This window comes from Cloeon dipterum, chromosome 2 (assembly GCF_949628265.1).
Source record: "Cloeon dipterum chromosome 2, ieCloDipt1.1, whole genome shotgun sequence".
Lineage (NCBI taxonomy): Eukaryota > Metazoa > Arthropoda > Insecta > Ephemeroptera > Baetidae > Cloeon > Cloeon dipterum.
The window spans coordinates 30431881-30459250 of NC_088787.1; the positions used below are offsets into that span (position 1 = coordinate 30431881).

Below are 27370 nucleotides of genomic sequence, written 5' to 3' on the forward strand. Positions count from 1 at the left end.
TACTGTTGTTGCGATATCGCGAGATGAGTATTTTATTATCACTCGCTATATACGTTGTTTTGGAGGAATGCCACTTTAAACTTTCCACTGATTACAGCGCAATTGCACGCAGCTGATTAAGTTTCTAGAAGAATGCAATTTAAAAAATCTCTTACCGGATTGATCCTGATCAAGAATTACGTGTTTTGTAAAATTTCCGATTTGGCAAGTTAAACAAACACGGCTGACAATGAAATGCAAAATATGTACATGGAAGCGAATTGCATTCCATGGTTGGGAAAATTGCTTGAATACTCGTTTTTATGGTTTCCCTTGAATGTGCGTTTAGCACTTTTGCAAGGTTTAATGCAATAATACAAATATGTACTTCCATTTTTACACTATCAATATGTCGTATCGTTTGATCATTTACCGCATGAGTGTGAAATAGTCTTCAAATATTTAATTTTGTTGCACTCGAGATCGAGAACACTCGATTGTAACCTTATATAATGATTCTTTTTAAGAAAAACTTATTCATATTTATCGTATTTTAATAATGTAGGAAGAGCTTTTCTTATAATTGTATTCTTGATTTTATTATGATTATGAATTTCGATTTGTTTTTATTCGTCTTTTCCAACAATTTTAAAGGTGCCATTTAGAACATGTCAATGAGTATACTATAAACTGTAATTTTAGTGATTTTAGTTTAAAGTATACACATTGACATGTTCTAAATGGCACCCTGTAAATATTTCACCATAACAGAATACAACATTTTTTAATTTGAATTCTTGTTTTAGACCTGGTGGATATTATTCCAAAACCCAAATTTTCCCTATGTACTGAAATGTTTTCTTGAGAGGTTGACTGCATTTTTGAGAGGTTATCATGAGTAACAAGAGTCTTCATCCTCGTTGATTTCAGAGTTATTTAATTTCAGTCGACCAGTTCTCACAATACATGACTTCCTATTGTAAATGAATGTGATGCATTAATGTATTTATGGCAAAGTGTGAGAATAAACATCCAATTAAATTCCAGCGAATGTGGTCTCATGAAATACTGCGGATTGGGATTCAATAACTCTGTAATCAACGAGGATGAAGTTTTGAATCGATTTTTCTCGATAAACAGTCCAATAGCTATAGAAATTTGGCAAAAGCTGGTTCCGATCAGTGCCAGAAGCTCGATCGTGAGAATTGTAAAAGCGATCTGGAAATTGCGCGGCGGCCGCTGCAGCCAAAAGCGCAATAAGCGTCTCACTCGTCCAGTTCAAAGTACGTATCGGACGCGAAGTGGCACAAACATTGAGAGAAAGGGAACCTTGGATTTACTCGCCAGTGACCTAAACTTAAAGAGACCGCGTCTAACCACAGCATCTCCTCTCCGCCGTTTTGTTCCACTTTTCTCCGCGTCTTTCTCTCTCTCAATCGCACTCGCTTTTCAGGAGAGCGAAGATGCTGCATTATATATGAAAGTTGAATCAATTGCCAAGTAGATTGAAACACGACGACTAATTCGCCATTGTCCGCCTAATTTGTATTCCTGAAATGTCGCTCATTTCTTTTCTTTTGTCAAAACCAGATGCCAATCTTGATATTGCTCACGTATAACTAATTTAAATTATATGCTCTGCAGAAAACCGTGTGCGTTTGCCAATTTGGCGAAACAACAATAAAAAAGACCGGAAAACGTATATTTCGGGGTTTTCTACGTTCACCTGAAAACATAGCAAGTTTTGCTCGAAGCCTATGAAAAAATATAACTTATATTTTCGAAATTATAACGTTTTGAATTCAGTTGGCACAGAAAAATTGATTATTCGACTCTTTTAAAATTAACCGTTTCATGCGTGTTTCGAGCAAAATTCGGGTTTTTCGAATGGTTTGCCTCTGAGATACGGTATTTGGCGAGACCTGGGGAAGGTTGAAATCAAATTATCTAAAATAAATATACGACAAGTCTAAAATAAAAACTAGCATCTATCTTGCCTGAATTCTATGACACGCCCGCGATGGTTGACCAAAAATGGAAATAGGTAAAAACAAAGGTTTTCATAGTTAATCTCAACCTGACTGTGAGTGGAAACAAACCACCTTTTTCTCATTTAATATGTGATAAAAATGAAGTCTGTCATAAGCTTAGGTCTGTAGTGCCGAAATAATGATCCAATGTGACTTAAATAATATGCTACACACAGAAAAATGCTTTCTGTCAAGAAGAATAAATTTGAAAATAAAAATCCTTTTTTAGAATTAGTATTTATTAAATTGTTCCCGATGAAAATCCTTTGCTAAATCGTGATTAGGTGGTAATTCCTGTCTGCACAATAAGTGCATGACCTGTATGTAGTTCAGCGTGCACTGTGCGCGAGTTGAATAAATAAATATTCGCCCGAGAAGAAACTCGGTGTCAATGCACTCTGGAAGTCGCTCCTTGCTGGCCTGCACACCTATAAGTGGCGAGAAGAATGCGAGTTCGCACTACTTAAACTGAAATTACGAACTTGTCAGCTGAATGGCAAAATTTAAAAACTTGAATAATTGGTACCGTAATTTCCGCACTATTTTTTCTATTTTAAAATTCGATAAATTACGATAAAATCCATAAATATACTGTTTTTACCGGCAGATTTTATCTTTGCAGCTCAAATTGATCTTAAAAGCTGATTTCGCGAAATTTTAAAAATAATTTTCTGTATTTTATATTGAGATCAAACGAAATTAATTTTTTCAAATTTTGAAATTGGCGACCACTTGAGGTTGTTTCCACGTTGAGTAAAAATAAAACCAGGCTTGTTAACATTTGGTCTTTGGAGCAAGCCTCAACTGCCTCATGAATAGGACGTACTTGAGGACGTCGAAACTGGTCGAGAATTAAAAAGACGAATTTAAAACTACGAGGATGAAGTCTGGTTTTATTTTTACTCAACATTAATTTTTCATCCTGTTCTCATAAGGGGAACGATTGAATCATTTTATTTATTGATCTGTTTTTTAGTACTGAGTGCACAGCATTTTTAATTTTTGTCTCCGCTCTCTGGGTTCACGTGGCAACCCTAGACGTTCCTCTGTTGACACCACCCACACCACACACCAGCCGATCCAAAGAGATATAACAATAATATGTGTATGCTTAGTGGGGCAGCTGATCCGCTTCTCGCTTCCTCGCTTAATCAGCACTTTCACCCAGCGAATCAGCCGAGAATTTCAATGTTTCATCGCAAACGCACGCGAGGCGGTCAAGTTATTTCAGGTTCACGGCCAATCTGCTCTCGAAATGTAAAGGGCGCGCGCACAACCAAAGCTGGCTGGCATCAATCGAAACTTTCATCGAACCGAATCATTAGCATACGTGCGTGGCTTATTTTCCTCGGAGGCACCGTACACCTCTCCACCGGGCGCCGCGGTTTTCCATTCTGGCCGAATACTAGAAATTTGACGTCACGCCCGGTTCCGATAGTTCTCGCCGCGCGTCCCTTTCTTTGGTGACACACTTCTGTGCAACGTAAATTGTTCGAGAGTTTCTTATCAGAAACATGCCAATTAATCGTGTTGAATGAGCAATAATTAATAATTTGCTTATTAAGATGAAGAAGTGTTCTGCTGATAAAATTCGACCGCGCAGATATTGATTAGAAACGTTTCACAACCAAAATCGACTCTAACGGCCTTGTCCAAAATATTTGGAGTGCTTGTTTGTGTCTGACATAGTAGATTTTCTTGAAATCTAGTGTCTGATAATAGGAGCTTGACTAGGTTTATTATTTTCTTATATAAAAATACTGTTTTGCAACCCACAGCCTAAATATTAATCTAAAAATAGATATCATATCAACTCCATTGCAGCACCTGTATTTTTATAACTTCACAAATTAATGTAAATGAAGGTTCAGTTGGTGTTATAAAACTGTTATTACTATCTGCACTCAATTTAAATGTACACAATGCTCTTGGAAACAAAATCTGCAGTGATCGTTAATCAATTACAGATTTTTTTTATTTATATTCGGATTTTTAGTAACGGATCTTCAATTCGAAAATAATGGCTTCAAAACTCAGCAGAAAAATTATAAAACTTAAAAATATTACCAATTTGAATTTTTGCGCATTGCCAAAAAGATAAATTGCATGTGGCAACTCTTATCATCTTAAAATATCTTTTATTGTTCCACGTTTCCGTCTTTGCATCCGATCGTTAACTAGATTGTATTTACAATATAACAATTAACTTAATACCGAGTCCCGACAAGAGAATCCTTCGCACGTATAGTGTGTGTATATGAAGACAATTAGTCGCGAGAAGTTCAGACGGAGGTGCACAACATTCTCGTCTGCGAGTGCACGTGAATGGGTGAGTGTCCGTTCCAGTCTGAAAATCCTCCTGCCGGTGAGTCACTACTTCTCGCGAGCTTTGTGCAAACTGCAAAGGTGTCCGTCCAACGAGAAAGACCCTCAACTCGAGAGCTGGGCACAGACTTTGTGTCTCGGCCGTCAATATTTGCTCAAATTTGAACTCTTCGTCAGCTTCGAAAACAAGGCATACGCGACGACGAGGAAGTCATGTGTATTCTAGAATTTTTGGAGTTGCGAGTTGGAAGAAGGAGAGAACACGACGACGGCTCTCTTATTCTCTCCCTAGGGTATCCGTGGATGGAGAAAAGAAAGTGAAATGAAGCAAAGTCGACGAGAGAATAAGAAAAGTAAAAAGCAGCTCACTACTTGCACGGCATGACCTGCTTCAGGTAAAAAGTGGACGGCCTACTTTTCGGCGTCGCACTCGAGCAAGACGAAAATGATCGATGTCAATTTAGCAAATCAAGAAGACTATTAGTGCAAGAAACGAGGAGGTAATTACGCAGTGACAAAGTGCGAAATGCTCGGCAAACACTCCAAACACTCGTGGGACGCGACAATTGAATAAGCGCCGCACACGCACCGCAGAGCTTTCTCGTGCGTCCTTTACTTTCGTTTTTTTTAACTGTCCGTTTGTTTTCTCGCGAATTCCCATTCATTCGAAGGCACGCGGCGATCGCAAATCGAAATTTACAGTCCGGGCGGTAAATATTTATTTGCCTCCGGCCTTGCCGAAGAGGTTGTTTAAGGCTGATATAGTGAGTGCACTCTGCACATTGAATCAGCAGTTATAAAGTACTAAAAACTTGATAGCTCAATTAATTTCGTATAAATAGGTCATCACGTCAAATATTTGCAGTTACCAAAAAGATAAAAAATTTATCATTCAAACTCATTTGCATACCAGGAGCTTCAACATTCAAGGTGAAGAGACTTCATTAACTTCATTGTTGATTATTTTGGATGTGCGAATTTATTGGATGCTGTCAACAAGAAAATCAGTTTTTATGATTTTTATCAATACAGAATTTGTTGCCCGCCACGGCTATAAAATATTTGATTTGCAATTTACGCGCATCAGCAATAATAACAAATTAATTAAAAGTGCATAAAGTGTAAGTGAAGAGCAAAAAATATTTAAGCTCTTAAAATGTTTACTTTGCACTCTCAAACGTACACGTTTTTTTACAATTTTCAATGTCGAAATTATCTCATAATCAGAAGTGTACCGAAAATGTTATAAAGTATGAATCACATTGTTTTCAAAGATAACAATGACCTTCTTTTAACACATTTAATTGCACATTGATTTCCTTTTTACATCAATTGAGGCGTTAACCAACTTATATCGCATCTACATCAATTAAAAGTGTCCTCGCAATTAAGCAAAATGATGAACTTGAGTTTTACCCCACGGAGCCGAGAGCTAAAAGGTGCTGCCCTACATTTGGAAACGTGTTAGCCCAATTTAACTGCACTCACAGATAATTGATCAATGGAGATTTGATAAAAAAAATCACACCGCCACAATGCGCCTGTTGAGAGGAGCCTTGGTTAGGAGAGGGCAGTTAATTTTCACCTTGATCATAAGAGGAGCCCACTTACGGTAACGAAATTGTGCGTGACGCAATCCAACACACATACGACATCCGACGAAAGAGGAAGCGCATTTCAGTTCGGCGACCGTGGTGCTAGCAGGTGTGTCGAAGCAGCGTGAATCAACACAGAAACACACTAAGTGCGTCATTTGTGGACAACGCTGCCCTTGTTTGTTACGCAGTCTTTGTTATTTAATTAATTTGCTCATTCCTCATACGAAAAACAATAATGCTATTTAAAAATCGCATTTTGGTGACTCAGCACCTATTCATTTCATGCCCTTTCTTTTGCTCTTGAAATATCGTAAAATATGCGGTAATTTTTCAAAGTGTTTTGTAACATCATTTCAATTCACTTCATCCTTTCTATACTTTCAAGCATATTACTAACAATATTCATCCTATTGTTAGTTTGAAGAGGAATATCTCAAATTAATAATTTTGACTACATAAAGAACTTTTATATTTAAGTATAGGCAATTTTTCTGTCCGAATTTCCAGAAAGTTGAAATATTTCCCATTTAAAGAGGCTTATTGAGGCTGCACCAGATCACAAAAATTCAAACTTTCTCCAAAAAGCTGCTTTGATTCGATTTGAAAAAGCCGTTGGGGCTGAAAGTCTTGCGCCTCAGAAATAGCCGGAAAGCATAAAAAATTGAGTGTCGTCTGTGTCACATTTTGGCAGGGTCTCCTCATGTTTGTTGCTGACATGAGTTAACGCCTAGGATAACGTACGATTTCCTCTTGAGTTGACACGCAGCCACCTGCCGAAGGGGTGCGCACCACCCACCAAAGCACGCATCAAAGTAATCATTCCTCTATATAAAAATATTTCAAAAAATCAAATTACTCGAACGGATGAAATTAATTCATTGCAACTCAATTTAACTCTTGCAGTAAAGGTGCCTTTAAGAGGCTGTGCAAGAACACCTGCTCGAATTTAAAGGGCTATTTTTGGACTGGCTGGACGTGTGTATTTTGGGTATGGAATCATCTGCAAACCCTTATAAGAGGATTGCATCAATGCAACGAGAACTAAGTTTGTTGAATAACTGTTTAAGTTAACCAATATACTTGGTCAATCAACTTGTAAACACAGCGTAATTAAACTAATTACTATTTATGTCGCTCTCCACCACGACGATAATCTTTGAAATAGCGATTGAAGCATGTGAATAAGAAAAGTTGAGTTTTATAACGGACATTTCCTGGTTACAATAATTTTGCTAAGCATGTACAATAAGAAAAAAGCAGCTTTTTCTTTTAATTCGCAAATTATATTTTGATTTTCAAGTTGAATACAGACATTTTCTATAAGAAATGTGCAAAAATACCAGTGAAACAATGATTGGGTTGATTCCAACAACGCGGACAGCATTAAAATCCAGTTGATTCTCTCAAGCAATTAGTCAACAACAGCTGGCGAATAATAAATGCATCTCTCTCTCTCTCTCTCTCTGGGCACGAATTAGCTCCAGTGAGCAGAAAGCACAGAACCATCATTGAGGCACGAGGCTACCAACGACCTCAAGTTCATGGCTACCAGCTAAGGCCAACAGGAAACAAATGGAAGGCAAACTATCCAATAATCTGCATTTATTTTCAGTGCTTCAAGATGACGAAGGAAAACTTTAACCCTAGGCAAAATCAATTTTGGTCTTTATATTTGCGAGCGCATTATACGTCTTAAAGAACGAGATTAAAATAATTATATCATCTGACCTATATTCTAAGCCCCATATATCTTTTTATTAATTAGCGATTAATAATTTGGCTTATAATAAAGACAATTATTGCTAGTTGTAAATTAATTAAGCTTGATGACTTTATTAACGAAATTTATATAGCTGAAAATTCAGTTTTTTTTTTTTAAATAAATTAGATTGAAAAATTGGTGACTTTAGACTTTAGTCAATTATCTTCTTTGGTGCAGACTCAATTTCATAGTTTGTAACCACTTCATCCCACTTCACAAGTGACGCAGATATTAGATTCACCTGAAATGTTGGTCAAGGAAAAGTTGTCAGAGAAAACCAAATTAACAAAGAGAGCGCTGTTAACTTCAATGAGGAGTAATTGACCACAAACAATAAATTCGGTAGTAAATAATTAAAAGAGCTGGCATCCTCTCTCCTAAATTACAGAAGAACGTTAAAATTTGGCAGTTAAATGCACCCGCGGAACCGCTGATCCCACCGACAGTGTCCAACTGCCCCTTAGATGGTGGGACAAACACTGGTTTGCAAACAGGCAAAAGCATGCCATATGGCAAATTATAACCATTCGCTGTTTTAGAATGATCCTAATAGCAAACGATTGATTTTTAACCGGTCGTTTGCGAGTAGAATCATTAAAAAATACACTTTTGAAATTATTAAAAAGAAAATTGCAGAAACATTGATTACTTTATCATATTTTCACCATTATCTCATGGCAGATATCACTGACAATGAGGTGAGTTTTTCCATGACATCGGAAAATTAAGCTGATGAGAATTTATTCTTGCCTGACACTTTCAGAGGAGCATCAGATGAAAATATTTTTGCAAATAACGCTTCTAGCACGGGCCATATTAACATGTTTATCATTTTTTTGGCTCAAAATCAGGGCTGGATATGGGAATAAATCGGTTTTTGCAGGTTTTTTGCGATTAGTTCCTCCCACGCTTTTGCAAAAAAATTCGTCTTTTTAGCTTTCTTGCAAAGTTTTATTAAAATTTGTTAAAGACAATTTTTTAATTATGAAAAAATCATTTAAAAAACTAAACGCTGCGAACTCCAGATTTTCAGACACTGTCCAACATAAGTTTTAATGGTAAAACTGGTCTATTTCGAGTTATTTATATTAAAAGTGCCATACACCGCACTTAACCTATAAAAACCGTAGGAAAACCACTGCACTACACGTATGGGAAACTCCCAGCCTTGCGGAAAATACATAGAGGTTTCGAGGGCAGCCCTGTTCATTTAGCTGGCCAAGTAGTGAATAAATTTTGGTCTGGCAGTAACTTGACTTTGTTAAGAGTAAGCGAGGAGTGCACAATTTCCATAGTTTGATCTCAAAATTTGAAATTTGGGTTTACGTAAATTTGTTTTGTTGATAAAAACGTGCATAGTATTAAGATATTTTAACCTGGAGTAATTTAAATAAATATAACTTGTTGAAAAGGATACAATTTCATTGTATTTTCTGAGCAGCGCCTGCACTTCACTGGTTTGATTGGTAGTTTCATCTTTGAAATTCAAGAACACCAAAGTGAGTTTTTCCAATTCAGAAGTCAGATCAGGCACCTCTGCAAAAATTTAAATAGGATACAATTCGTTGTTAAATAAAGATAGTTTGCAATTCTAACTTTTTATATGTTCACTGTCCAGTGATGAAGCTAGTTTGTGAACCTGCTCAAGATTTGCCATCATCTCTATCATCTCGTCTTCTGAGCTTTTGACTAACTCGAGTTTTGTCTCAGGGGTGAGCCCACTCTGGGCGGTGAACATGGGATCCATGAAACTCTCCAACTGATCCACTAGAGAAATGTTTTTAGATATAGAACATAAAAAAGCATTGTGATTCCTTACATCGGCTGAGGACTGAATTAATGCTGTCCCTGTGTGACAAAGCCGAAACCATTTTTGAGTTCACATTCAAAAGCTCTGCTGCCAACTGAAAAAAGTAAAAATCTATTATAATCAATTTTTATTTGATAGTGTGTGAATATTACTGCACCTCAGGTTGCGGCTCGACTGACTTGTTCTTGCCAAAAATCCTCCCTTCCAAGAATTTAATTCTTTTTTCAATAACATCAATTGAATCCATGGTTATCTCCGAAGGTTAGTAGATCCTGAAATCAATTCAACGCGATTCAATATCAGGGAAAACTGTTGCCTCTTACAATTAGTTGTATGTTTAGGGTGGGACGTTAATGTTCCAACCACTGCTAAGTAAGGGGATTCGCCAGTGCCGGGGACGTCTGTACTGTCTGTAGGGTTCTTTTTCGACTCAAGACCCTCTAGAGAGAGTGGAATTTTTACCTTGATTAGTGGTGAGAAGGGTGAGAATCAAATTATTATATGTACGTATTTGTCGATGTCGTCGGCCCTTCTCTTCCAAAACAGAAATCCTTTTTCTGTTTCACTTGCTTCACTTCAAACCCTAAGAAAATAGACAACAGTGAACAGTGACGACACGTAAAGCACAAAAGGCTGGCGCAGCCTGGCGCTGGCACTGATTACGCCATCTAACACCTGCACCGTTAAACTTGTGCGTCGCATTTAGTTGCATTCTCCAATTGGCTAGACTTGATGACCACAAGTGACCTTGATACTCCAATCTTGCTGGCGCCCACGTGAGCAGCGCCACGTGTGGCCTGTGGCGTTGTTCGCAAGTTCAGTTGTTAGAGCGGAGGTCCAACTAGGCATTTTTATTTTCGGAGACCGGGGCGTGATTGATTGGAATGATTTCTGCGAAATTTGCGTGGTTTGCCACCAATTACTGCACTGCGTGGTAAGTAGCCGCTTCAGTAGCCCTTGCTTTCGGCGGGACGCGGACGGACGGCGGCAAAAGTGCCGAGTAACGCGTGAAAATGGTGCCGCGCCAAGCCGGAAAAATTATGCGGCAAACCGGCGGGCGGTGCACGAAACGTCCGCGCTCAAATTGATTTTTGCCTCGCTTTTCAGCCTTGATTGCGCGACTGTTTGTTGTGAGACGTAGGAGCCGCCAAAACCGTGTCTTTCCTTTTTGGTTTGCGAACATTCTAGTGCCTTTGGGATGTCCGAGGAAATTTCGTCATCGACCAAAGCGACGCCGACGATGCAGGCCACACCTATTCTGGGCGCCTCCGAGGCGAAAGATGACCCTAACCTTCGGAAGAACAAATCTCTGCTGGCAATATGCAAAAAGTTCGTTTTCTGATATTTTTTTTATTTGTGACTTAAATTTTATTTTTTTTAAACAAAAACAGGTTTTTGGAGTTCTACCCCCTTGACCTACCACCCGGCACCAACACAGATATCCCTCTGGAGGTGCTGGCAGAGAAGCTCAACCTGAGCAGAAGAAGACTCTACGACATAATCAATGTCATGGAGAGTCTGCAGATGGCAGTCAAAGTAACCAAAAACCTCTACAGGTGGTACGGGCTGCGCAATGTTAAAAAACTGCTGGACCAGTTGAAACAGCTTTCTGACCAAAATCGACTGCAGGAGCTGGTAAAATAAACTTGCAACCTCAAAGAATTAAAAAAATAAAAATAAAATTACTCTCCAGGATAATCTGGACCCTGGCTATCTCAGCAGCGACCTTCCAATCACTCCTTGCGAGACTGAAAGTCCCAGTGAGAAACTGTTGCAAAATTTGCTGGAAGCAAAGACTGTGAAGAAAAGACCCTGCATTCTTTCAGGACTGAAGGAGTCGCCAGAACCTAAAGGTCCCCTTACTTGGAAGAACAAGTCACTTGGGGGGACTTGCCTCAAGTTTTTGACCCTCTTCTTTAAAAAAGAGGTACACAATTTCCCCTGACTGCTTTCAAACTGTTTATTTCTTTCTCAGCTAGCATCAATTTATTTGTCAAGTTGCTATGATTATGCTATCGCAATATTGCTTTTTGTTGCTGTATTTCGTCGTAATGCGGTGTATTTCATCATAATGCGTTATATTTCTTCACAAACAATTATTGTGCAAACATGGTTTCTAAACAATGTCTTTATTTCTTACACAGACGGTCAGTTTGGATTGGGCTGGGCGAGTTCTTCTGTGTGGCGAAGACGAGGACAACGCAGACAACAAAAGTGACGGAGATGCCGACACCACCAAGCAGCTGCGGAATAAAATTCGCCGAATCTATGATGTGGCCAATGTATTAACCGCTGTCGGACTCGTCTGCAAGCTTCCCCCCAAAGAATGCACTCGCCGCAGACTCTTCTACGGATACTGTGGCCCAGTCATCGACAACCTCCACTCAGGAGAGAAAGGTTTGATTCAAAGCACAGCTAACCGTTAAAGGTATTAATTTAAAGTGGCGAATTTCAGTTTATGTGCCGTCTGCAGAGCCGACAGGGGCTGGACGCCGAGTCAGAAATACATTGGCCGTGCTGGAACCAAAGAGCGGAACAAACAGTGACTGCAAACGGAAGCTTGTGCTTTTCTCAGAGAATGGTAAGCGTTGAATATTTAAGTTTAAGCACGCACACAATAGATAACAAAAAAATGCAGTTTTAGCTGAACTAAAAACTAAAATTGAACAGCTCAGCAATAGTATAGTATATCATCTTTGTTGTCGTTTGGCGAGGTCATACATCAGATATTGTTACAATTCTAAATATATGCCCCCCAATTGCAATGCAGAAACAAAATACACACAAAAATCGTAAATGTTCAACAAATGCCAAGAATTCACCTGAATCATAAAATTTCTTGAAATTAATACAGAAATTATTTTAAAGCTGACACAAATTTCTCGTATCGTGGTTCAAGCCACATTGAAACTGGCAAAGCATTGTACAAATTTCTAGCACTAGAAAATGGATTCTGCTGCGATATCATTTATGTCTGAGGCGCAATATACAATTCAGGCACAACAATACTCTGTTGTTTAGGGTGCGTTTGAATATTCGCTACAGTAAATTTTGATTTTTTTTCAATCGAGCTATAATCAAGGCCAAAATTTTACCTGAAAAAATTGGACGGGAAGAATATTTTAGGGCTAGGAGATTTCAACTTTAAATTAAACTTTTCACACTACATAATTCAAACATCAAACAACACTATTTTATATGGGCTAGAGCCTAATTTAGGCGTTTTAAAATTTCGTGATGATCTCATGTCAATTGTTCAAATGCCGCATACCTTACCAACCTTGTTAAAATTAAATTGCAGATTTTTCTGTGAGCAAAAAGCTGTGCAAAGATATAGGGACCAAAGAACTGTCAGCGTTCAGCATCTTGTTGGCAGTCGCAGAAGAAGAGCGGTTGCGGCTTGAGCGAGCAGCCAGCAATGAAGTCAAGCAGGAGAAAAAGGATGATAAGGAAATCGACCTGCTCTGCACAGAAAACCAGCTCTCCACTAAAGATCTCGAGTACATAGAAAACCGCGAGCATTGCGAGTTGGAAGGTGTGAACGGACGGTCAGCCCTGCGAAGCTTGCTGGAAACGAACCAGCCGCCCAAGTTAGTTTTCCCGGATTCGAGTAGTTCGAAGAGCGGCGGGCAGATGCTGCGGAAAGGCCAGCTGAGCATTCCATTCCGGACCAACGGTCCCGAAATTATGGGAAAATGCTCGAGTCTTTGAATATTTCCAAACGCTCCCAGGCAATTAGACTTGGCAGCAGTTGAGTAGAGTGAATTTGATTTTATTTGTTGTGTTTGCTGATTTTATACTTTAAGCTGGCTGAGATAATATCGTGTATTTTGCCGCTCTGTGAATATTCCGTAGCTGTCACACACTGTGCCATTACCCAAGAACTATTACGAACTGCCTGCGCGGTTAGAGCTGGTTTCGTGTTTTTTGTCAATTAATTTTTTAATTCACGTGGTGAACTATATTTTCTTGTTTTTAATTCAGATTATTGTATTGTTGTTCTGTTGCTGCAAACACATCAAGCCGCAATCAATTTACATACATATTTCGCTGTGCCACTTTTTGATTAAAATTTTACTCTGTAAATAGCTAGATGTCGTTCAGTCCTGCGTTCTAGGTTAGCGCGGCTGTCGTGCGTAAACTCACAATAGGGCTCGCACGCACCGAATGCCCTCTTGTAATTGATGCGCAGTGCGAAGATGCGGCTGTTCAGACTAGCTCACCATTACCATTAACTCTACCGACTCTGCTGGCTCGACCAGCTTTGCACTTATCTAATCGACATGATAATAAATGTTATGATAATAGTAAAAGCAAATTAGTGCCTCTATATATATTTATGTATGACGACGTACTGAAGTTCTCATTATGTTTGTTTACTGTGTTGGGTATTGTGTATATTTTCTTATCCAATTGTGCATGTTGCTGGGCTTCCTTTGCGCAGTCTAGTCAGCTACAAACTTTGAAAAGTGGAAATAATACTTTGTTGCAAATAAACGCTCTTTTTAATTTATTGCACATTATAAAACAAACATTTCTCATTCCTCCATTTCCACTTCAGACTCTGATCACTCTCTGCGACTTCTAGTCTTAGTCTTCACAGCAGTTTCCAGTTCAGGTGAGCTTGAACGCTTAAACCAGCCCCTGCTCACGTGCTCACTCGTATGGAATGATGAGTCCGAAGTTCAGCATCCACTGGCAGGTGGCAGGTCGATAGCTTTTTCAGCCAATCAGAGGCCATCTCAGAGTTGATTGCTTGTTACGCCCGCGCGAAGGAGTCGTAGAAGGGCGCGTGCGGCGTTTTTCGTGGGCGTAGCAGGTACGAAACTCTGAGACAGCCTCTGATTGGCTGAAAAAGCTTCTTTGTGTTAGTGTTTGTGTTCATTTGGCGGGAAAGTGGAAGCTGAGTCGTCGCAAACAAGCGCCAATCAGTATCGTCCATGCGTGCAGATCTAACCAATAACCTCGTCCTACTTTGGAGATCCAGCTGTCCAAATAAACACGTATCGAATTCCACAGGAAAGTGATCAATTTCGTCAAATGAAAATTTGGTGCAGGACAGCAAATGGACCGGAAACCCTCTCAAGCGTTAATCGGTGATCCTAAATCTGTGTAAATTCCGTCCAGTTGGTTACGTGAGCATTTTATTTAACCATGGATGGTAGATGGTAGTCATCAGCAGTCGGCGAAATTTTGCTGATGACACAATACCACGGCGGATTTGACGTCTACCGTGCCACATATTAAATATTACCTGGCCACTATCTGAAACGTATGCAGCGCGTCACTTTTAGTGATAATGAGCCGCCACTGCCGGTGAGCGCAGCACAGATTCCACGCAGATCTCATTGACAGCTCAAGGCTCGACGACATCATGTTCTCTATGTTCGGCCACCGTAGAAGGAGAAAATGGGCATCCAAGCTTCTATTTGCCGGCTTATTTTTCGGGATTGTGATCCTTTGGTTGTCCACGAGATCCAGCTCGTCAGTCGAGCAAAAAGTGATCATCAGAGAAAAATATGTTCAGGCACCGGCACCGACACAGAGGTTGGCAATTTTTATTATCTTTAAAATTGATTTTTTTGCCTCAATTTCGCTGTATGCTTATAATTAAGTTTGGAAATAAACGGGGTTTTGTGTGTGTTAATGTTTTAGTGATGTACCTTTAAGGTATGAGCAAAGCGCTCTCACCGACCAGGATTACGAGGCAATGATAGCTCAAGACGAGGCTCGAATCATCCCCGGTCTTGGTGATGAGGGTGCTGCTTGTGAGCTGGAGGACCCTGAAGAGTTGGCCCTTGCCGAAAAACTGATGGCAAAAGAGGCCTTCAACATAGTCCTCAGCAACAAAATTTCACTCACAAGGACAGTGCCAGATGCCCGGCACCCAATGTAATGCCAAAAAAATTCTGTCGGTTCCTTTATTTAAAAGTGGTCATCTTTAGGTGTAAAAACCAAAGATTTTCAAACAATCTGCCGTCAGCGAGCGTCGTTATTATTTTCACAAATGAAGCGTGGAGCACACTAATGAGAACGGTTCACAGCGTTCTCAATCACTCGCCTCCGCACCTATTGAAGGAAATTGTTCTGGTCGACGATTTCAGTGATAGAGGTAATATTTTAATCGATATTGCGCTTGTCTTCTGCCAATTAAGTGGAGATGCTTTTATATCAATGTCAGAATCTTTCAAGCTAGACTTGTCCACTCAAGTGTCAATTTGCTTCAATTGAGAACTGTCAATTACTTTTTATCACAGAAGATAATATTTTAGGTTAGAGGAGTGCTTAGTTTTTTTTCAATCTTAAAAAAACTTTCAGAGGAATTGCACGGCAAACTGGAATATTATTTGAGAACTCGTCTTCCTGCCGATAAAGTGAAACTTGTTCGATTGCCAGAAAGGTCTGGGCTTATAAGAGCCCGGTTGGCAGGAGCCAGAGCGGCATCTGCTGACGTTCTCATTTTCCTTGATTCCCACTGTGAAGTTGTTGTGCAATGGTAAAATTGAAATGAACAAGCTGAGCAGAGCAAACACTTATCAGCACATTTTCAGGCTGGAACCCTTGTTGCAGCGCATTAAAGAGTCAAGAACGTCCGTTCTCATTCCAATTATAGATGTAATCAGTGAAAAGAATTTTGAGTACTCTCACGTGCACTCCGAGAATTTTGAAGTTGGAGGCTTCACATGGAGTGGTCACTTCACATGGATCCACGTTCCTGAGGAGGAAAAAATCCGAAGAGGAAGTGCCATTGGAGCAACGAGGTATAATTAGTATTAAGTAGTATTTAAGTAATAAATTAATTTGTTTTGTGGTTACTGGTCGGCGTGTCTAATGATGATATATTTTCGTACATTGGAGTCAGTTTTACCTGATTTTTTATCATAATATAGAAATTCCAATGTTTATATGAAATAACCAAATCTTCAACTGGATAGGAATAAAGTGATAAGGCTGATAGAGCGATAATCGTTTGCTAAATTTGTGAAAGAGGAATGACCACAAATATTATCTTTAAATTTCTGTTGATTTTGCCACGACAGAGCAAATACGCTTCCAATTTTTAGATCGGTTCACCTTTTTGAAATTTGTGACACCCTAAAAACTCATTTGAATAACATGGGCGCACTGGCCTCATTGAGTCATTGGAGGAATCTCAGTTGTTCTTCTTATTGATGTATTAATTTTTGCAGAATTGTATAAATGTTTTATCAAACTATCTCAAGTAGTCTGGGAAAATAATTTTTGGTAGTACCAACTGTTACATAACATATATATGACCTAGTTGTTAATAGACTAATTTAAAAAAGAGAAATGCTTAAATATACTAGAACTATTTTTTTTCTAAAGTAATATAAATCATCAAATGACTCAGCTCTGCGCAGTATGGATAGCTTTTAGTAAAATCTTAAGGGAGAAAATCTCTCTCATACTACTGTGCAGCGTCAAGTGTTATTTCATTTTTTTACTCTCAAGGTTCCTCTTGAACGCGGCATCTAGGGGTAAATGGGTTTGAGAGTTGGGCATCCTGGCTAGCCAAAACCCTGATTTTCAGAATGGAAAAAAGGGCGCGGCCATATTACTGGCCGCGGCTGATGAGCAACTGGGCAAGTCAGTCCAGATGGTACCGGGTGTGGAAAATAAAAGATCTGTCTTTTGTTGGTAGCACGAAAGCAAAGGAGGGCTCTTGGATTTTATTATGTGCATGAATTGAATGACCTGCATGCTCTCTGCGTCGTCATTAATTCAGTTGTTTTAACAATATTTAATAAATGATTATCGGTAAATTAAATTGGAAAAAATATCTTACAAATGATTGTTAAAGTCCAACTGATGCCAGTAAACACTACTAGCTTTCCATTATGAGTAAAAACGTACATAGCTAAGCCAATCAGTATAATTTAAATTTGGTAAAATTACATGCAACATTTAACCAACTAAAAATATCACTAATTCCCAGGTCTCCTACAATGGCTGGAGGATTATTTGCAATAGACCGAAACTACTTCTGGGAAGTGGGCTCATACGATGAACAAATGGACGTTTGGGGAGGAGAAAACCTTGAAATGTCCTTCAGAGTAATGGACAGCTTGGCATATTATTAGACCACTATGTTAAATTGCAAAATGTAGGTTTGGATGTGCGGCGGATCTTTGGAGGTGATGCCCTGCTCCCGCGTCGGCCACATTTTCCGGCCTTTCCACCCATACACATTCCCAGGTGGTAAGGACACCCACGGCATCAACACAGCCAGAGTTGTCGAGGTCTGGATGGATGACTACAAACGACTATTCTACATGCACAGGAGTGATTTGCAGGCATGTATAATGAGACTGATTCTTGCAACTGTCCTAATCATTTATCTCCTGCAGACTATCGACATCGGAGACATATCAGCGAGAAGGAAATTCCGTGAAAAAATGAAATGCAAGAGTTTCAAGTGGTTCCTGGATAACGTCTATCCGTCTAAGTACATACCTGATGAAGATGTCATTGCTTATGGAAGGGTGAGGGAGAGACTAATCCTCGTAGTACGCTTTCTTAAAACAAATTGCACAATAGGTTCGTAATGAGGCAAGCACGCCCAACTTCTGCTTTGACAATTTGAATCACGATTCGGATTCAAATTACAACCTTGGAATTTACGGATGTCACAATAATTTGGAAACAAATCAGGTATTGTAATCTACAATATACACAAGCAGCTTGTCTTAACATCCTGCAATTTTTGCAGCTCTACTCCCTTTCCAAAAAGGGAGAATTGCGTAGAGAATTCAACTGTGTTCAAGCACCTGCCACCAAATCACTGAGTGTGGAGAAAGCAATGTTGGTGCCATGCCACGACTTGCAGGGAAATCAGGAATGGGAGTGGAATAAGGTGAAAAATCCAGGCTCTTTGTCACGTAACACACTCTAATGATTGTTTCTCAAACAGAGAGGTCAACTGAAGCACAAAGCAAGTGGCAAATGCATTGACATTGAAAACGTCCACTCTGAAGAGGATGTCAAAGTAGCTCCCTGCAGTGATAGCAAGTTCCAAGTATTCCAGTTTGAACATGTACTTATACCACCAACATCATGACAAAATGTTACTAGAGCACCTAACTAGACACGCTTTTGACCTTGTTTTTCGTTATGCATTTTGCATTTTCCACTTTGTTTTTTTAAGAGTATTTGTATTTTAATTAAAAGATTTGATGTGTTGTAGTTTTGTAAACAAGTTGCGAATTTTATTCTATGTTGTCCGAAATTTCCACAACTTCTGGCAATTGTAACAAATTATCGCACATATCTGATATTGCCATAAGAACGTCGTCGGGCAGCTTTACCTTTGAATGGGGGATGAATCTGTTTGATGACTCGATGACGTCGTACTTGAACTGCATCAACAGTGCTTGTACCTGTAGCAAGTCAGCAGGATCACACTGAAACTAATTTCTATGGGTCATTTTTTGCTCCGAATCCGCATCATATAGTTACCTCTAATAGTCCGTCTTCCTCTCTAAATATAACGTCTTCCGCGCCAGCCTCAATGGCATGCTCCAGGCTTGCTTCCACGGAGGGTGGTCCAGATTTCGGTTTCGCAACCACGAAACCCTTATGTTCGAACAAGGATTTGGCCCCACCCGACGACTCTTGGAAACTTTGAGAATTCAAATATTATTTCCAAACAATTGGGCTACTAAAATACTCACAGGCACTTTCTGTAGACGCCTTTGAGCTGACTTTTGAGTGAATTTACGTTGTTGGTGACAACAGACAAAATTAGCCAACAACCTCCTGGTCCTTTCAATTCCACAAAAGCAGATTTTCCTAAATCTTGACTCTGAAACATGTCATTATTGACTAAAGAGTGCGATTAAAAGATGGAGGATGAAATTTTACCTGCTTTGCTCTAGTCATAACCCTCTCAATGGCGTCCACAGTCATATTACTTTTCTTGGCCTGGTCAATGATGCTCCTCAATTTTGAATTCGTCTTTGGATCAGCATTTCCACCAGCCTCTGAAGACGTAAATTTTTAGTTGCAAATAACCAAACTGAAATTTTCTGCTTAGACTTCACCTATGATGGCACCCTTAATCTGTTGAGAATATTTTTGGAACATATTACTCTTCTGGCTATCTTTCAGTGCCTTAATGTGTCTGATATTTTGCCACTTGCTGTGACCTGCACACCTTTTAAAGGCTAGAATCCCGGAAGCTCGCTGGCACAAACTGCCAGTCAAACTTAAAAGCAGCCTTGACATGTTAAATCTGAAAAAAAAACAAAGACCAGTTAATTTTTTATTTGAAGAAAGATGCACATTTATTTTCTCATTACAAAATTATTTACATCAATTTATATTTCAGATTCTGAAATCATGGCTTTTGTGAGAAAATCGGCAAAAAGCTGTGGATTTCCAGGTACATAATCGTTCAAACTATTCAAGTTCATTTTCTGAAGGGTTTTGAACAAAGTGCCGCAAGTGCAATACAAGAGGTAGCCTAGCTCGGCGAATTTCTGGGCAAGCTCCACTTGGTGGTTGTCATGCAGGTCTTCATTGACAACCACGACCAACTTCTTGCCCAGTCCGAGAGCCTCGAGGCACGTGCCGGCTCCTGCGTGGCTCAGGATCAGGTCTGCAGAGGACATGTCCTGCTGGAGCGAGTCCTTGAACCGATACGAGCTGATTTGCACGCCTTCCAGACTGCAGTCCGGAGGAATAAACGAGCCATTTCCGTACTGGATCTTCAACCGGGTGTAACCTCGACTTTTCAGTACCTTCAAAACGCCTGGGGTGACCAAAACCTCGGTGAATTTGTCGAACTTTGTCGAGCCTACAGTGACAAAGACTGTCTTGTTTACGCCCGCCATATGATTTGCTCGCGCACGCACATGTCCGGCGTAATAACCGGTATATTTTTCGCGTTCAGTGTATACCGGTTTAAGGTGATCCATGATGCATTCTGGTAGCGGTGTTGCAATATAACCGGTTTTCTAATAGAAGATAAACAAAAAACCATCTCTTACCAGCTGCTAAAAAATAACAACATTGTGTTCGTGAGATCTACAGGCGTTTGGTTTTGTTTATCAGAAAATTAGCTGGAAAAATCGACTCAAGTCAATTTCAATTTGATCGGTACGTAATAATTGCCTTGTTAACAGTTGGTTTCATGTGTCAGATCACTCATTTTTTCATCTCATTCTCGATTTTCTATCATTTTCTAAATTTTATTTACCCGATTTGACCATGTGTGCATGAATATGTGTATATTTTTCAAGTTGCCATCTCTTATCGGTTTAAAAATGTATTGTTTTTTATCGAGTAAGATCAACTAACTTTTTACTTCGCCCTGGTACTGGTAGCGGAAAAATTGCGCCTTTTAAAACAACCAAACGAGAATTTCCTTGTTGAAGCAAAGGGCAAAAAAATCAATAATTCAACTATGATATGACAATTTAGGTATATTTGTCGAGCGATGCGCAATCTTACCGCGACCAGGACTAATTAATTAAGGCTGTGTGATTCATAATATAATAAAATGTCCGTGCTTTGTTTATCATTAAGTATGAAATATTTTATCTTGATTATCTTTCAGGCAAAAATGCTGCGAAATTTGGCTAGTCGAAAACTGCTCACTCGCATCACCCGATTCAGTTCAACCTCCGTAACAGCACCATCAGAGGCTGTCATCACCTCATTTCCAGAAAACCCTAGTAGCAAGAGCGAAGAGGTTGTCTTGCAAAAGGTCTTTGCTGAGAGAGGAAATGATTTGCCCGCATCACAAATGAAAAATCCATACGAAAAGGAGAAGGTGAAATGCATTCTGTGCCAGATGGACATCACCCCAAGCTACAAAAATCTTCGGCTGCTGTCTCAGTTTGTCTCCTCTTTTACTGGCCGACCCTATGGTAGACACATTACTGGACTGTGCAAACACAAACACGAGCAGGTAGCCAAAGAAATTGCAAAAGCCAGGAGCTTGGGTATGATGCCAGTCATGCTGAAGAACGTCAAATTTTTGAAGGATCCTGCTCTTTATGATCCTGAAAAGCCACTGCGTCCTCATAGGTTTTAAAAGTCTGTTTTTAGAATGATCATAGCTGTGCAAACTCATCGATTTGATTAAAATAAACGAATTGTTAAAATATACTACTCCTATTATATTATAATATATATATTTAATTAACATCAGCACACTAATGGTGGTTTCCTCATAAAGGAGGGGTAAGAGTTAGATGTAAAATGGAATAGTTAGTTGATTCAAAGAACACACAGGAATTTCATTCCATTAATTTATACTTAAAAAATTAAGCTGCTTGAATTATTTAAAATATTTGCTTTGCGTTTTGTGATGACTCTACGACATAATCAATGTCATTGAGAGTCTGCAGATGGCAGTCAAATTAACCAAAAACCTCTAAAGGTGGTACAGACTGCGCATTGTTAAAAAATGAAAAACTGCTGGACCAGTTGAAACAGTTTTCTGACCAAAATCGACTGCCAGGAGCTGGTAAATAGATTTTTGGGATTGGGGTTCACAAAAACCGCATTTTAAAAATCAACTGTATTGCAAAAAACTGTTATTTGCGGGTTTGATCGCAATTTTCCGCATGTTTTATTTGGCATTTTAGTTAAAATATAGAATATTTTGTGGAGAGATGCATCCTTTTCCATTTAGTTAACAAATGGGAATTTGACAAATAAGCTAATTGTATATCTACAAATATAGTTCCAAACATTTTGTTAAAGAGTCAAAATGGAAGGTTCAAAATTTAAAAGTAAAATCTAAATGAATATTTGAATACGATTTTGAAAATTATTAATTGTGTTTAAAAGTGGTCCCATGACAATTCTGAACTTTGCAGGCAGAACATTTATAGAACTGGAATTTTTGTTCTCAAGTAATTCTACTTCCAAACTCAAAATTAGAAAATTTTCAAAATTCATTATTTTTGCAACTCCAATTCTCAAGTTCAGAATTGCGAAAATTAACCACAGTTGGTCTGGTCTAGTCCTGACGGGGTGGTAATTTAAAAGGAATTTTCGATAATTTAAAAATATTTTTAACCCAGGCAGAGGAAGAGCATGATGAAATTGGTACAACTAAAATTGTAGCAATGGGGTTGAAATGGGATCGTCCATAGTCAAAACTGTGGTTAGTGGTTTCTCCGAAAGATGTAGTGCCGCTTCCATTGATCATTGAACATTGAATTGAAAACCAAAACAAAAACAGAAGTGGAGGTTGCCCCATTTCTCGTCTCGAAGGAAACATAATAATTACGATTAAGCGATTAGAATGACAGAGGAATTAGTGATCAACTTCGACCCTTCTAGCTGCCCCGACGAGCACCTTTCAGCCACTCTCGTTCGGTGCGCATTTTTCGCCGCTCACAAGCACAGAAACCAGAGAAGGAAAAATGACGACAAATCTCCTTACATCAATCACCCACTAGGTAAAAACCATGGTTCAAATGAAATCTAATTATTTTTTTAAATCTGAATTAAAATTAATTTATTCGAATTTTGGAATTTTGTTTCGCCCCTATTTTAATTTTGAATATGATATTTTTTACAGTTACGCATATTATCGTCGTGTTGGTAGTTAAAACGTCTTATAACCAAATTAAAATTTTCGAAATTATCCTCTTCTGTAACTTATTGCAACTACCACTACCCTGGCCTCTACCTGTTTTCCAAATTTCAAAATGGGATTACTCGAAAATGAAGCCAAATGCCACCTTGAACTTTTTAGGGGTGTTTTTGTGTTTTTAAAATTGCATAAAATCTCCTGAAATGTTCGAAAATGACCCTTGTCGACCTTTAACCTTGACCGCGATGACCTCAAATTAGGCGTTCATTCGATCAATCTTGACGGGAGGAGTCCAACGACGCACACATTTAACTTTAAAAATGAGTTATTGCGTTCTCAAAATTCCCCAAAAGTGTCTGATCAATGGTGTGAATTTCGACAGATTGTCTTGACACTTTCAAAAACGTCCTGCGACCCGTGATTTTCTTTCTGAAGCAAAAAAAACAGCACTGCCTAAAATAAGTTCTCCGCGCATTTAAATAGAGCCAATAATTAATCTAATTAATTAATTAATCTAATTAATAGAGTCAATTAATTAATCTAAGTACAACGATTAACCTGCGTTGTGTATTTCCTTCTTTTGTAAAAAAATGAACACGATAAATAAACAACCAGAGAATTGTATTGTTTGGATTTTCACAGGCACAGCATTCATTTTGACTAACGAGGCTGGGATAACAGACCCCATCGTGCTACAGGCGGCCATTCTGCATGACACTGTCGAGGACACGGACACCTCCTTTGAAGAAATAGAGCGGCACTTTGGTCCTAAAGTGAGAGCCGTGGTTTCTGAAGTCACCGACGACAGGACACTCGAAAAACAGGAGCGGAAGGAGGCCCAGGCATGGAATTATAAAATACATCTAGAAAATCGCAACTTATTCATTTGCTTGGAAATTGCAGGTGAAAAATGGGCCAAAAAAGAGCCACGAGGCAAAACTGGTTAAGCTGGCAGACAAACTGTACAACCTGAGGGACTTGTCTTCTCCGAACGGGCGGCCCAAAGACTGGGACGATGAAAGAGTGAGGGAGTACTTCAGGTGGGCCCGACGAGTAGTGCAGGGACTCAAGGGCACGCATGACGAACTGGAAAAGAAAATTTTTGAACTGTGTGATAAGGGCGAAAAGGTGTGAATTTGCTTTTTTTCTTACTGACAAGGAGAACACACCCATTGAGCTGAAAATATAATTTTTCGTGTTACCATTATTTGGATTTTAAATTTTGATGAAAGGGAAACTTTATGTTTCGAATTAGGGACGTTCAAATCTTTAATTTTGATATCTCTCTGCAGCTGTAACAGCTTTTTGGTTAAATAATGTCTTAATTTTTTATCTAGATATGTTCATTAAGTGGACTATTTTGTATTTAAAATTGAAAATACCTTGAGTGGAAAGGGTTTGGCTTTATAATTCAGCTGCTAGATAAAAAATATTTCCAAATTTGGAGAGCTGATAAAACAAACAATTTTAAAATGGCCAAAATGGAGATTGATTTTATGACAACTTAACTTAAAATTAAAACTGTAGCACAATCCATCACATTTCTGCTTTCGCGTTTTTCTCAAAGCAGACATTTCAGGAAAAATTTGGAATCTTCTGCAAAATTATAAAAATCGTATTTTCTAGTAAAAATACTAGTTTTTATAAAAAGTACTGAAGTTTAACGAAAAAACATAATAACTTTTGCAAACTAAATGGTGTGTTCCCATCGATAGAAAAGAGTTATCTTAGGGCTGTGAAATTTAAAAGATGAAACATTTTTTCTTAGCGTCCAATCTTTTTGGTTTCATCAAAAAAGCACAAATACTAAGTCAAAAACCATGCTTAAAATCAGCTAAAAGGTTCATGATCAACCAAATTTTGGAATTCTGGTTCGAACAAATGGGAAAAATTAATTCTCTTAAGTATAAAACAACAAAATTCAGCTTATTAACCATTTGCATCCAACCTATTTTATCAAAGAACTGTTTTTACCGTCTAAATGTCACAGCTCTAGTTATTATAACTAAAAAGATTAATCAAAATTAGTTGGACCTTATCCAATAAAGGAAATTCAAGCAATATACCTCTATATAATATTATATGTGCCTTTGCATGGCTAATATGCAATAAAACTACTCAAACATAACAGTATTGTAATTTTTAATTTGTTTAAAGGTTTTTTAAAAACAGTTTAACCTATCACAAATTGTGAAAAGTAGCAAAATGTTGAGAATAACTTTATCTGAGTGTTGATTAATAATTATTAACCAATATTTCAAAAACATGTAAAAATGGGCCTGGAGTGAGGAAATTGCTAGACTAGCTGCGAAGCAAGTTCATGGGGAAATCACAATGGTATACTGGTTTAATGTTGACAGAAGTACATATTGCGTTTTTGTTTACTCAAATAAATATTTGATCTGTAGCGGGTGCGGAGCTGAGCTCCTAATCCTTTTTCAATTTTCGCTGAGGGTATTTTTAGTGTTTATTGATAAATTTTTATTAGGCGCTGTTTGTAATGCAACATATAGATTGAATTTTGATTTTAATCAGATTTCACAGGACTTTTCTTAAAAGTGCCGAGACTGTTTAACAGCGACGGATCCGGATGCCGTGTTCTATTATATAATTCTTTATATCAAGAGTTTATTCATAACCCCTTCCCTGAATATTATTGGTATTATTGCATTTTCTGTGTTCGTTGTTTACAATCAGATGGGATGCATGCGAGAAGATCTGTGTGTACTATGCCATGCTGAAACTCAAATAAAAATTAGTTGAATTGAATATTTGCTTTCGCTCATTTCAACAACAAGAGCACCTTAAAATCCGAAAATTATGTTAAGTTTTTGGCTACCATTAAATAGTGTTCGATAAAAGATAAGGTTCGCTAAATTGATGCCTTTGTAATTAAAAAAAAATCAAACTTGCCTGAATTTCTTGAAAAGTAATTGGATTTCAATAAACTTTTACATTTTTGGAACCTCCTCAACTGGGGAATGCAAAAGATGTGTGAAATAATAATTTAAAAATTTAAATTTTGCAAAAATTTCCCAACAGCAAAGTATTTGGGATAAATGCGTCCAGGAATATAACGGATTTGCATTAGCTTTAATTTTTGTAAAATAGTTTTCATAAAGTTAAGCCCTTAAGGTAAATTTCAACATTTTTATTTTATAAATACGAGTCAATAATAAAAAAGGGATGACGAAAATTTGCTCTAGCACTCACGGCCGCTGAACTGAAAGGTCAAACTCGTACTCCTCATTCAATTCGATCGTTAATAAATTATTTTTTTCAAGCCAGAAAAATTATCTAATGCAAATTTTAGCGTTCAGGATTATTTTCATCAACCTTATGTAAAATATATTTCTATAGGAGTTGCGTCTCACTCAGCAGTCCAAATTGATTGCATCGGAGCTGATTGATTTCGCAATCAATCAGATTGCGAAAAAACAGACTCGACCGCTATTGCGTGGCGTCATTTGTGTTTGATTACCGCATAGAGAATCAAATTGCGAGTGGGTGGATCGGTTATATAGCAGCCGTGTTTTGCACAGAAACGTACGCACGCAGCGCTCGATAATTGCCGAGCATAATAATGGTAGTCAATAATGCGTGCAGTGTCGCGCACCACACCAGAGATGTGTGTGTGTGCGTTTATGTAACGGGCGCGCTGTTTGCGACTATATTGCAAATAAACGAATGACACGCCGGCGCCCGCCTGTCGCTGCGTTTTGTGCGTCGGTCGTTGTTATGTGGCAAACAAGAATGAACTTCATCGGCAGCGGCAAATGAGCCTATGAGCCTGATGATGTTGTTTGCGGCATCAAAAAGCTTTGCTCTCTCTCTCTCTCTCTCTCTCTCTCTCGCTGGGTGGAGTGCGGCGGGCGGGCGGGTGGGTTTGCGGAGGGCTGAGAGAGCTGTCACCACCACCTGATCAACCCTTAACTGGCTCAAGTAATCGGAGGAAATTGTGTGTGTGCGCGTCCGGGTTAATTTATTAGGTTTGCTGCTGCCGCTGCGTGCTGCTCTCCGCGGTAATATGTGCAAAAGACAATTTGTTATTGTGCCTGCCGGCAGGCAACCTCCTTTAAGGTGCCGCCGCCGCCTCCTGCTTACTAATATAATGTTTCATTTTGTTTCAAATGATGGATTTGTGCATAATATTGAATGAAAATAAATAAATTACCTACTTTTAATATGTTGAAATGGTTTTTAATTCAATTTTTAGAATAAATTTAGATTAATTTAACCTTGTTACCTCATTCATCTTCCTGTATAATTTGGTATTTTCACTATTTTTTTTTT

The 27370-nt window shown here is 38.6% G+C and overlaps 5 protein-coding genes across 9 annotated transcripts; 3 read left to right on the forward strand and 2 right to left on the reverse strand.

The window, feature by feature from the left end:
* Window positions 1–7735: 7735 nt before the first annotated feature.
* On the reverse strand, window positions 7736–10145 carry LOC135938073 (dynactin subunit 3-like). Of its 2 annotated transcripts, XM_065481583.1 has the most exons (7): window positions 10012–10145; window positions 9828–9944; window positions 9662–9776; window positions 9514–9598; window positions 9291–9461; window positions 9112–9230; window positions 7736–7935 (listed from the first exon to the last, which is right to left on the reverse strand). In XM_065481583.1, the coding sequence occupies exons 3-7, from the start codon at window positions 9749–9751 to the stop codon at window positions 7846–7848; spliced, it is 555 nt and encodes a 184-aa protein (XP_065337655.1). In that variant the 5' UTR covers window positions 9752–9776; window positions 9828–9944; window positions 10012–10145; the 3' UTR covers window positions 7736–7845. The 2 variants fall into 2 exon arrangements, with proteins under 2 accessions (XP_065337655.1, XP_065337654.1); XM_065481582.1 differs by lacking the exon at window positions 9828–9944 and having other exon boundaries at window positions 9967–10111.
* Window positions 10146–10274: 129 nt separating this feature from the next.
* LOC135938071 (transcription factor E2F8-like) lies at window positions 10275–14036 on the forward strand. 3 transcript variants are annotated; one of them, XM_065481580.1, is made up of 8 exons: window positions 10275–10438; window positions 10612–10833; window positions 10896–11139; window positions 11198–11264; window positions 11331–11431; window positions 11649–11901; window positions 11960–12085; window positions 12806–14036. In XM_065481580.1, the coding sequence occupies exons 2-8, from the start codon at window positions 10703–10705 to the stop codon at window positions 13213–13215; spliced, it is 1332 nt and encodes a 443-aa protein (XP_065337652.1). In that variant the 5' UTR covers window positions 10275–10438; window positions 10612–10702; the 3' UTR covers window positions 13216–14036. The 3 variants fall into 3 exon arrangements, with proteins under 3 accessions (XP_065337652.1, XP_065337649.1, XP_065337650.1); XM_065481577.1 differs by having other exon boundaries at window positions 11198–11431; XM_065481578.1 differs by having other exon boundaries at window positions 11198–11431; window positions 11978–12085.
* A 418-nt stretch (window positions 14037–14454) lies between these two features.
* Pgant1 (Polypeptide N-Acetylgalactosaminyltransferase 1) lies at window positions 14455–18721 on the forward strand. Of its 2 annotated transcripts, none has more exons than XM_065481576.1 (11): window positions 14455–15051; window positions 15175–15396; window positions 15450–15616; window positions 15823–16000; window positions 16056–16265; window positions 17462–17579; window positions 17634–17819; window positions 17874–18008; window positions 18064–18177; window positions 18236–18379; window positions 18437–18721. In XM_065481576.1, the coding sequence occupies exons 1-11, from the start codon at window positions 14879–14881 to the stop codon at window positions 18581–18583; spliced, it is 1794 nt and encodes a 597-aa protein (XP_065337648.1). In that variant the 5' UTR covers window positions 14455–14878; the 3' UTR covers window positions 18584–18721. The 2 variants fall into 2 exon arrangements, with proteins under 2 accessions (XP_065337648.1, XP_065337647.1); XM_065481575.1 differs by having other exon boundaries at window positions 14457–15051; window positions 15160–15396.
* LOC135938074 (probable transcriptional regulatory protein Pmob_0807) lies at window positions 18702–20372 on the reverse strand. Its single transcript, XM_065481584.1, has 6 exons — window positions 19957–20372; window positions 19566–19756; window positions 19387–19505; window positions 19197–19327; window positions 18982–19144; window positions 18702–18932 (listed from the first exon to the last, which is right to left on the reverse strand). Exons 1-6 carry the CDS (start codon window positions 20355–20357, stop codon window positions 18732–18734), a joined length of 1206 nt encoding a protein of 401 aa, XP_065337656.1. The 5' UTR covers window positions 20358–20372; the 3' UTR covers window positions 18702–18731.
* Window positions 20373–22696: 2324 nt separating this feature from the next.
* Mesh1 (Metazoan SpoT homolog-1) lies at window positions 22697–25846 on the forward strand. The gene is made up of 3 exons (XM_065481581.1): window positions 22697–22940; window positions 23720–23919; window positions 23981–25846. Exons 1-3 carry the CDS (start codon window positions 22784–22786, stop codon window positions 24209–24211), a joined length of 588 nt encoding a protein of 195 aa, XP_065337653.1. The 5' UTR covers window positions 22697–22783; the 3' UTR covers window positions 24212–25846.
* Window positions 25847–27370: the final 1524 nt, after the last annotated feature.

Excerpts from the sequence above, each read along its gene's own strand:
- LOC135938073 (XM_065481583.1), bottom strand. The coding sequence starts at position 9,751 with ATGGATTCAATTGATGTTATTGAAAAAAGAATTAAATTCTTGGAAGGG. Across the intron at positions 9,599-9,661 it reads CAGTCGAGCCGCAACCTGAG|TTGGCAGCAGAGCTTTTGAA; the intron begins GTGCAGTAATAT and ends TACTTTTTTCAG. Across the intron at positions 7,936-9,111 it reads TCAGAAAATACAATGAAATT|GTGAATCTAATATCTGCGTC; the intron begins GTATCCTTTTCA and ends CCAACATTTCAG.
- LOC135938071 (XM_065481577.1), top strand. The coding sequence starts at position 10,703 with ATGTCCGAGGAAATTTCGTCATCGACCAAAGCGACGCCGACGATGCAG. Across the intron at positions 11,432-11,648 it reads CCCTCTTCTTTAAAAAAGAG|ACGGTCAGTTTGGATTGGGC; the intron begins GTACACAATTTC and ends TTTCTTACACAG. Across the intron at positions 12,086-12,805 it reads TGTGCTTTTCTCAGAGAATG|ATTTTTCTGTGAGCAAAAAG; the intron begins GTAAGCGTTGAA and ends ATTAAATTGCAG.
- Pgant1 (XM_065481575.1), top strand. The coding sequence starts at position 14,879 with ATGTTCTCTATGTTCGGCCACCGTAGAAGGAGAAAATGGGCATCCAAG. Across the intron at positions 16,001-16,055 it reads TGTGAAGTTGTTGTGCAATG|GCTGGAACCCTTGTTGCAGC; the intron begins GTAAAATTGAAA and ends GCACATTTTCAG. Across the intron at positions 17,580-17,633 it reads ACCTTGAAATGTCCTTCAGA|GTTTGGATGTGCGGCGGATC; the intron begins GTAATGGACAGC and ends TGCAAAATGTAG.
- LOC135938074 (XM_065481584.1), bottom strand. The coding sequence starts at position 20,357 with ATGGCGGGCGTAAACAAGACAGTCTTTGTCACTGTAGGCTCGACAAAG. Across the intron at positions 19,757-19,956 it reads TATTGCACTTGCGGCACTTT|ATTTAACATGTCAAGGCTGC; the intron begins GTTCAAAACCCT and ends TTTTTTTTTCAG. Across the intron at positions 18,933-18,981 it reads AGGAAGACGGACTATTAGAG|TTTCAGTGTGATCCTGCTGA; the intron begins GTAACTATATGA and ends CATAGAAATTAG.
- Mesh1 (XM_065481581.1), top strand. The coding sequence starts at position 22,784 with ATGACAGAGGAATTAGTGATCAACTTCGACCCTTCTAGCTGCCCCGAC. Across the intron at positions 22,941-23,719 it reads TTACATCAATCACCCACTAG|GCACAGCATTCATTTTGACT; the intron begins GTAAAAACCATG and ends GGATTTTCACAG. Across the intron at positions 23,920-23,980 it reads AGGAGCGGAAGGAGGCCCAG|GTGAAAAATGGGCCAAAAAA; the intron begins GCATGGAATTAT and ends TGGAAATTGCAG.